The 9,652-nt window shown below is 41.7% G+C and overlaps 2 protein-coding genes across 2 annotated transcripts; both read left to right on the top strand.

The window, feature by feature from the left end:
• Positions 1 to 898: 898 nt before the first annotated feature.
• On the top strand, positions 899 to 4,136 carry LOC107225749 (laccase-1). Its single transcript, XM_015666313.2, has 8 exons — positions 899 to 1,046; positions 1,177 to 1,339; positions 1,439 to 1,736; positions 1,822 to 2,159; positions 2,238 to 2,521; positions 2,734 to 2,994; positions 3,085 to 3,327; positions 3,676 to 4,136. The coding sequence occupies exons 1-8, from the start codon at positions 971 to 973 to the stop codon at positions 4,035 to 4,037; spliced, it is 2,025 nt and encodes a 674-aa protein (XP_015521799.2). The 5' UTR covers positions 899 to 970; the 3' UTR covers positions 4,038 to 4,136.
• Positions 4,137 to 4,820: 684 nt separating this feature from the next.
• On the top strand, positions 4,821 to 7,830 carry LOC107225751 (laccase-2). The gene is made up of 8 exons (XM_015666314.2): positions 4,821 to 4,958; positions 5,102 to 5,264; positions 5,411 to 5,708; positions 5,797 to 6,134; positions 6,206 to 6,489; positions 6,659 to 6,919; positions 7,005 to 7,241; positions 7,357 to 7,830. Exons 1-8 carry the CDS (start codon positions 4,880 to 4,882, stop codon positions 7,677 to 7,679), a joined length of 1,983 nt encoding a protein of 660 aa, XP_015521800.2. The 5' UTR covers positions 4,821 to 4,879; the 3' UTR covers positions 7,680 to 7,830.
• The last annotated feature ends 1,822 nt before the right edge of the window (positions 7,831 to 9,652 follow it).

Raw genomic sequence — 9,652 nt, 5'->3', positions numbered from 1 at the left:
ATATTTTTAGATGAAGTATAACAAACGATGGAAAAAATGTATTGAAAAAAGGTCATCAAATGTCAAACGAACACATTGCATATATCTCACAAAGTTCATTACAAATTTTATGATAATTTGAGTTGTATGTTAAGTATTCGAATCCGAATTCGACACTAAAGTTTCCTTTAACTATGAATAAAAAAAAAATATATTTATTACTTTTATGTTGACAAATGAGCGCAATTAAATAGTTGGATTCCTCAAAAATAGAAGTTGATTCCATGTGCAGTTAATATCACTTTTATCAAAAAATTTCGCTTAACACATTCATACGTATAGTCGGCGTTGAATTGGTGAAATCAGAAAAAGATTGGGATTTTTCATCTGTAGATACCGATTATTATATTGAATATACTGACTTGATATACTTATATTCAAAATGGCAGATTTCCGAAACATGACATGCACTCGGCTTCAATATTACTTAAATCAGGGATTGAAATTGAAGTCAACTATCGAAAATATTGCAGAGAAACTTTCAAATATTAATAAATTGAATATTTGATTGATTTTGTATCATGCAGTATGCCGGGTGCTTTACGATATTAATTTTTTTAACTAATTTTGTCTATAAATTTCGACATTTTTCGATAAATTCCGTGAAAATATGCGGGTAAACATATTGACTTCAACTTAATAGTCATTAAATTTTGCTGACTACTTGTGAAATTCTGAGCGACTTATTTTACGCTAGGTAATCGAATGATATTGAGCAGCTCGAAATGTGTTGTGCGCAGTCAAGCTAATGGCAATCTTTCATGTAATTTGAGAAAACAAATTATAACCAACGTCACTTTTGCCAGCTATGTAAACAAGAATACTTGCTCCTCTTTGTACGAGATTTTATATATTTGAGCATCGCACTGGCTACCCATTCTGTGCGTAGCTGGCTTCGAGTTTAATTTGGGATACGGTTGGAACACCAAAGATGTGTTTCAACGGGAAAACTTTGCTACTACTCGCAACTTTAACAATCTCTACACCAGCGTTCAGTACAATTATTGGTAAGAGAAGAACGAGTACAAGAGTTCATTTGAGACTCAAATTAACAATTTGACCTAGTATAAGAATTTACCTCACTGTAGAACCGCGGCGCCATGAAAGCATATTAAAATGTTCTTTGAATACTGGCAGAATTACCTACAAGCTACAATCGTACTTCACCATGGGATGACCTGATCGAACTAGGTGTGGCAAATTACACGGAAACAGATTGTATCCGGACATGCGTTGCTGATGAAGCACCACGAGTTTGTCTTTACACATTCGTTTTGGAGATGTACGCGGCAATGGGAACGTGAGTAACTTCACTGGCTTTCATTCACGTATACAAGATATTCTGCTCACTCGCAATAGATGGGATCAATTTCTTCATTAATTCTACGTCCGAATGCAGAGCTTGCGGAGATTGTGCCGACGGTGTTATGGCGGACTGTTTCCAACCGCAGTGCATCCCAACCGATTCGTTCCAGCGAGAAGTGATGTCCGTCAACCGCCAGTTCCCGGGACCCCCGATCAATGTCTGTAAAAACGACATGATCGTAGTCAACGTGGAAAACCAGATGGCGGGTACAGGATCCACGCTTCACTGGCATGGAATGCTGCAGAAGAACAGTCCTTGGATGGACGGAGTTCCTTACGTGACTCAGTGTCCGATCGGAGGAACGACTTTTAGATACGCATTTCCAGTCGAGGTCAGTACAAGGCTTCGTACTTATTTTGCCATCAACTTGTGAACATGCCAACAGTCGACTGATTTGTAAATCTTGATATCCCCAGGAATCTGGCACTTTTATGTGGCACTCTCACACTGGATTGCATAGACCCAACGGACAGTACGGTGCGTTAGTTGTTCGGGAACCGCGTTCTGAGGAACCCTGGAGCGAAGATCTCTACGACCACGATCTGCCGGAGCACACGATCGTGTTGTCCGATTGGATGCACGACACCTCGGAGATGTACTTCCCAGGTCTACCTTCCAGGAAGCCAGGCACAGCACCAACCACTATTCTGATCAACGGTTTGGGTTGGTACTTGTACGGCGACGGAAGCGACGATTCCATCAACGCGTCGTTACCCGTGTCAACTTTTCACGTGCAGGAAAATTCACGTTACAGGTTTGCAACAGACTGCGCTATCCGCCAACTATTCGTTTCCCAGTCACCGTGTCAAATATAGTCGGCTTCTTTATTTAGGTTCCGAGTTATCAACGCGAACAGCCAAGTTTGCAGTTACGTTTTCCAAATCCAGGATCACAACATGACTCTGATCGCCACCGACGGACAGCCGATTAAGCCGGTCGTCGTCGACTCTCTGGTAAGCTACGCCGGCGAAAGATACGACTTTGTCATCGAAACCAAGAATGCCTCGTCCGAAGGAAGCGCTTTCTGGATACACGTTCGCGGCCTTGGGTTGTGCGCAACTAATTACATGGACCAATATGCCGTTTTGTCTTACAACACTAACGTCACAGAACTAGGTAAGGGACTGATCGAGGAATCTTTTCTTTGTTTTATCCGAAATTGATGTATTAACGATTACCATTATCTCACCGTAATCTGGCACTCAGCACGAGGCACTCTTAGAGTTGATTTCTGCAAGCTGGTATTATACTTAAGAATTATTTGACAGTAGTAGAAGGAATTATTTTACTCTTTGCTCATAGTAGTGGGTTTGACTTTTAATTCGTAGGAATTATTCCAACGGCAACTCGACCGACTATAGCCGATCCGCTGACAATGTCGGTTGTCTTCAATTATCCTAACACAACCTGTGGCGAGAGTTCGGAATACCTTTGCGTCACGGATCTTAGGACTATCGAAGACGCCACAACCACAGATAATTCGAGCATTTGGACGGCAGAGCCGGACGTCCGTATGTTCCTGCCATTTGGTTTTCACTATTTTGATGCCGAGACGTTCCACCTACAGGGAGATTATAAAGGATATCAAAGTGAGAACTCTGAAATTGACGTTCATAGCTCTATCAAATGATTGACCGGTGACTATGCAGCAAAATCTAATAAAAAATCGAATTTTCCAGATAACAAAGGAAGTAGTATTCGAGCGGGCACAATGAACAACTTGTCCTTTGCGTTTCCCTCGGAGCCGCTTATTTTCTTCGACAGTCCCAGCGATGTCGATTACTGCAATGTCGATAATTTACCAACTGATTGCCAGACCTCCGATAATACTACAGGTAGCTCGTCGTACTGTGCATGTACAGACGTCGTAGTTTTGAAGGAAGGCGACATCGTTCAACTGATTCTGATTGACCAATCTGGCGGTGAGCTTAAATTCCCACAAAATAAATAACGATACCAAGCTATAAAGCATTGTCTGGTGGGTGAGATCACAGTATATCGTCACCGACTTTATTGACTGTTCACATGTAACACTTTTATTTGAGTATAGTCACAAGAAATACTTGAACCATTCCATCATTCTTTCGTGAAATGGTTTCCACAAACGCTTCATGTCTCGAATAGATTTTTCAAGTCACTGAAAAGTTGGATGGTCTGCATATTGAATGGACAATTTCACAGCTCAACCGTGAACAGACTTGTGGAAAAGTTTTAGGGGTTGTGATATTGCTCTGAAATCACTATGAAATGAAAGATCGATTATATTTCAGAGACCGACGACAGTCATCCGTTCCACTTGCACGGCTTCGACTTCTACGTGTTGTATACGAGCAACAGTTCGAGCAACGAGTACGGATACACAGTCGCTGAAGTGACAGAACTGGTCGCTTCAAACCTTACCAGCTCATGGAGTGATACGAATATTCCGCCGACAAAGGACACCATCAACGTTCCAACTGCCGGATTTGCCATCATACAATTTAAAGCCAACAACCCTGGAAAGTGGTTTTTCCATTGTCACTATGAGTGGCATGCGGCCACTGGTATGGGTATGGCTTTCTGGGTTGAAGGAGACATGCCTCCTAAACCTCCAGGCTTTCCGACCTGCGGCAATTTCGATCCGTTGAGTTAGGCTGATGTGAGGACGTCACAGGCTGAATAAAACGCACTACTGTATGCCAGTTGTCAATAATTATCCAAAACATGTGAATAAAAATTCAAATACCCTCTACCTATTGAGTTTCTTTCCAAGTTTAGGAATTGGTTTTTATGTAGGAGTACTCTAATTTTTTTACAATGTGTTCTCGTATACCAATACCCTTCCTTATTGAGCTGACTCTTATCAAGTATAACTGCGATTTCATAGGGTACCTGAGTTAGTGTCTGCGATGAAAATGAAGAAGAGTTCACTACATTTGCAGCTTTGCAATTCCGGAACCACTGAGATTATTGTATTAGCAGAATTTCTAGTCTAAAAAAGAAGCAATCCGTATTCTTGTCCTTTAAAATTCATATGAAATATACAATATTGTCCTCGTGGTATGATATGTCGAAATTGACAGGTACGAGTACACGAGACCGTCCGAGCGATAGATCCTTAGCTAGCACGAGCCGTCTTGCAGGTGAGTATGCGATACTCAGTGCGGTTTAGCTCACGGCGCATAATCGCAGATGTGAAACTTGTTATCTACTGATCGGAATGCCTGTCGTACAAGAGAAATCCCACTGTTGTTAAGCGTCGTATAAATAATATGATCTTTTGCAGACTTCGATGAGTGATATACTGGTCCAGGACTTTGGCGCTTAAAATGGGATTAAAATTAAGCCCATAATTTTATAATCAGCATCAGTGTACTCGCAGTAAGTATAGATAAGCATTGATATCTGTATATATTAACAATGCACGCCACTTATTCAGTGTGTTACTGCGTCTTACTTACGTTGCTCTCTGGAACCGAGGTCCAGAGATAGAAGATGACTTCGTACGGCAAGGCGTCTTTGCTCTTACTCGCAGCTTTAACCATCTTCGCACCGGTTCTAGGAACAATTGTCGGTGAGAGAAGGAATTCAAGGTTTTCTAAATAAAGTTTTTTATTTCATCTTCAAAGAAATAATATTAACAAGTCATTATTGTCTTGCCAGTAGAACCGTGACTAGATACGTGAATATAACAAAGGTTTTTTCGAAAACTCACAGAATTACCTACCCATTACAATCGGGCATCACCATGGAAGGACTTAGCTAAGCTCGGTATTGGAAATCTCACGGAAACGGATTGTCTTCGACCATGCATTGCAGGGGAACCACAGCGAGTCTGCCTTTACACATTTGTTCTAGAATACTACGCGGCAATGGGAACGTGAGTAACCTTACAATAGTGACACGTGATTGCTGTACGCAAATTTGAGTTCACTTGTTTCCATCAAGGAGTTATATTTTTTCTCCGAAGAATTGTGATTCAAGACAATAGCGATAATGAACGAGTCATTTCTTGTACGACTGCAGAGCCTGCGGGAATTGTTCCGATGGTGTTCTGGAGGACTGTTACCTACCCCAGTGCATCCCAGCCGATGGTGTTGAAAAAGGAGTGATGGCCATCAACCGCCAAATACCCGGGCCTCCGATTAACGTCTGTAAAAATGATCTCATCGTAGTCAACGTGGAGAACAAAATGTCCGGTACGGGATCGACAATGCATTGGCACGGGATTCTGCACAGGCACAGTCAGTGGATGGACGGAGTTCCCTATCTGACTCAGTGTCCGATCGGAGGATCGAGTTTTAGATACGCATTCCCAGCCGATGTCAGTGCAATTATACTTCACGCGTCTTTTTTCTCATGGTCATGACGGAGTGAATTCTAAACTGCGTCCTCGATTTCATTCTTCACAGGACGTTGGCACGTACTTCTACCACTCTCACACTGGGCTGCACAGAACCAACGGGCAATACGGTGTGCTGACTATCCGTGAACCACGTTCCGAGGAACCCTGGCCGAAAGATCTCTACGAGTTTGACCTACCGGTGCATACGATATTTCTTGCCGATTGGATGCATGAAACCGCGGAGATGTTCTTCCCCGGTCTGCCCAACCGAGAGCCAGGAATTGCACCAACTACCATATTGGTTAACGGTTTTGGATGGTACCTCAATGGAACTACGAGCGAAGATTCTGTCAACTCGTCCTTTCCTTTGGCAACTTTTCACGTCAACAGGAATTCAAGTTACAGGTTTGCAGCCGGTTGTTCGAACCTCAAACTTTGTTCTAAACGACTGTGTCCAATAATCGTTATCGTCATAGGTTCCGGGTTATCAACGGTGCAAGCCAAATCTGTGGGTTCCAATTCCAAATACAGGACCATAATTTAACCCTCATCGCTACTGACGGATCCCCGATCAAGCCAATCACCGTCGATGCCTTTGTCAGCTATCCTGGTGAAAGATATGATTTTGTGATCAACACGAATAACATTTCGCTTGATAGCGATGCGTTCTGGATTTATATCACCGGCCTAGGAGCATGCGAGAACATGGAAATCGATCAGTACGCCGTCCTGTCCTACGGCACAAATGGCACAGATTTAGGTCTTGACTTGCTTCGTGATATGTCATTCAGCTGATTTCCTAGTACTTCATAAGTAGTTGCGAATTTCTTTCGCGGATGAGATCGTGCTTGGGTGTAGAAATTTGATTCCCTCAAGTAAGAATACTCTACGACCGTGCTCTTTGCTCATCCAGCGTTTTCATATTACAGGGATTATTCCAACCGTAACTCGACCAACGGTGACCGACCCTCTAAACTTCACGAGGGTCTTAAATTATCCGAGCACAACATGTGGCGAAAGTCCGGAGTATCTTTGCGTCACTGATCTACGGCTGGCCGGATACGAGAAGGACGAAGATACCAAAAAAGTCTTGACGGCGAAACCAGACGTTCAACTGGTCGTCCCATTTAATTTCCATTATTTTGATGTTGACACCTTTCACCAAGAGGGAAATTATCTAGCATATGAGAGTGAGATGCTGCAAATTGTTTGTCCGACATTTATTTCCGAATTGCGGAGTACCTTAACGTGATTTGACACATTCAATTCTTCCAGACCTCGACGGAACCTCCATTCGAGCGGGCATGATGAGCAACATATCCTTCACGTTTCCTTCCAGCCCAATAATTTTCAAGCAGAGACCTGATAAAACACTCTGTAACGCGGACAATTTACCAACTGAATGCCTCAAGAACGAAAACAGCACGGATGGTACTTATTGCCAGTGTACCAACGTCGTGGTTTTGCGACAAAACGACATCGTCGAACTGACTTTGGTTGACGCAGCAGACGGTGAGTTCCAGGATTTCAAAACTAACGCAATTCTAATTTGCACACCTCTTTCAATAACGCATCGATTTTGGCCAACACTAATCACTAACCTTAAGTCTTGTTGATTGCCTTTTAGAGTCTGGAATCGATCATCCGTTCCATTTGCACGGTTACGGCTTCTACGTGGTACGCATGGGCTCAAACTATACAAGTGAAGAGATAACACCCGTGAATCAGGGCAGCTTTTATGTTCCTCCAATGAAGGACACGGTCAGTGTACCCTCCGGAGGATTCGTTACCGTTCGATTTAGAGCCGATAATCCTGGAATTTGGTTGATACACTGTCATTTCGAATGGCACCTGGCCACTGGCATGGGAATGGCTTTCTGGGTCGAAGGAGATCTTCCAGCTCCTCCCCCAGGCTTCCCGACCTGTGGCGATTTCGATCCGTTGAGTTGAGCTGATGTTAATCAAGTCATTGTATGACGAGTGAAAGCAACTCTGCAATGTCTAATTCCAACCATCAATATTTGACATATACCATATGAATTTTAGAATAAGATACCTTTTTGTAATTTGTTCCAATAGATTTGCACTTTGTAAACCTTAATTCGAAGTTCCTTGTGCTTCTTGAGTTTCGCTGTAATTTTTGAAAGATTATTTGCAACGTAATCTGACTGTTAAAATCTGTGGATCAGATCCAAACACCGAAATAGAAAGGAATAAAATGTTGGACGAAGGGTAACAGTTGAAATTGGCAAATGTCAATTCAGGTGGTTTTGCATTAGCTTTTCAAGTTGCCAAATACATTTGTAGGGAAAGACAGAAAGAATGAAAAAAATAAATTAAACATCGTATAAGAAATCTGACTATTCTGTAAGGAAGAAAAAGTGCAGTATGTATTTCTTGAAGCAGAATATAAAAAATATTATATGAGATAAACGAATCGATTATGAATCATTATATAAAATGAAGTAAGTGTAACCAGTGGAAAGCAGTGGAAGTGAATGAGTATTGTTGAGGAATGATGTTTTGAAATCAATCGAACTGGCATAAGGTTGGTGTTTTATTTTTGCTCGGAAAGATAAAAGTCTGAATGATATTGGTGCGAATGAACTTCTCCTTAAATTAGTATTAGTTCAGGTAATTACTTGTGACAACTTAGTTTTAAGTCGACGCTTCAACACGGGTGCTTTCTTACGGTACCTCCATCGGAATACATACTATGCACTGTGTGAATGTATTCATTTCTTTCCGAAAGTTATGGAGAGAATAGTTGTTACTCAAGCTTAAGAGTATAGTTAAAGTTCCAGCTTGCGTACAAGCGCAATACACTTCTGCGGGTTACAATGCAATATGTATCATATTGTATTATTACTGTATGTTACCTGTACTGAAATAAACAGATGATTGAATTATACGATATTTATTTCGCATTTTGCCAGCTGTTGGTCCAACGAAGTTTAAAATGCCTTTTTTAGAATACTATTTTGCTGGAGAACTCGCGAAATGAGTAAGCCTGACCCGTTTGGATTTTTCGTCAGAATGTCGACGATTTGAAATGATGCTGTCATGAATTGACAATTGCACTATATCGATGTCACATTTCGGAAGTAATCGATAGCACAGTCCGAATACACTGCAAGAATCGGATCAAGAGTTACAGGCGAAGAACGAAAGACTTCATTTTGTCATTTCTGTGCTGCTGGTGTTTTCCTCGTATCTTTGCTGCTGTTGCTTCTACGATCTTTTTGGAGCATGCTCTACGTTCTTGGAGATCCATTTCATCTGGATAGTGTCATATTAAAATGTTCTGAGAATGAAGCTTATTTGCCAAAAAAAAAGTAAATCTAACCCCTTTGTATTTTTGGCGAAAACTTTCGCGATTTTGAAAAGTGCTGGAATCAACTCTTTCAGGCACTATTCCGACGTAATTTTGCGAGAGAAATCGATTGGGCGTAGTCCCAATACGCTGCGATTAACGCATCGAAAGTTACAGCCAAAAAACGAGAACCTGAATTTTCGACATTTTTCAGCAGGTGTATTTTTCTCCTCAATTTCTCTCCTGTTGATCCCACGCTCTTTTCGCTGCGTTTTCTGAGTTCCTTGGGGTCCAATTGGTCGGGAAAGAGTCATACGAATCAATTCTGAGACGAAAAATTTTTTGGTAAAAAAAAAAGGAAGGCCTTTGTATTTTTGGCGAAAATTTTCGCGATTTTGAAAAGTGCAGGAATCAATTCTTTCAGGCACTATTCCGACGTAATTTTGCGAGAAAAATCGATTGGGCGCAGTCCCAATACGCTGCGATCAACGCATCGAAAGTTACAGCCAAAAAACGAAAACCCGAATTTTCGACATTTTTCAGCAGGTGTAATTTTCTCCTCAATTTCTCTCCTGTTGATCCCACGCTCTTTTCGCTGCGTTTTCTGAGT

This window comes from Neodiprion lecontei, chromosome 1 (assembly GCF_021901455.1).
Source record: "Neodiprion lecontei isolate iyNeoLeco1 chromosome 1, iyNeoLeco1.1, whole genome shotgun sequence".
Lineage (NCBI taxonomy): Eukaryota > Metazoa > Arthropoda > Insecta > Hymenoptera > Diprionidae > Neodiprion > Neodiprion lecontei.
The sequence above is the reverse complement of the archived record's forward strand: the minus strand, read 5'-3'. Positions and strand labels throughout refer to the sequence as shown.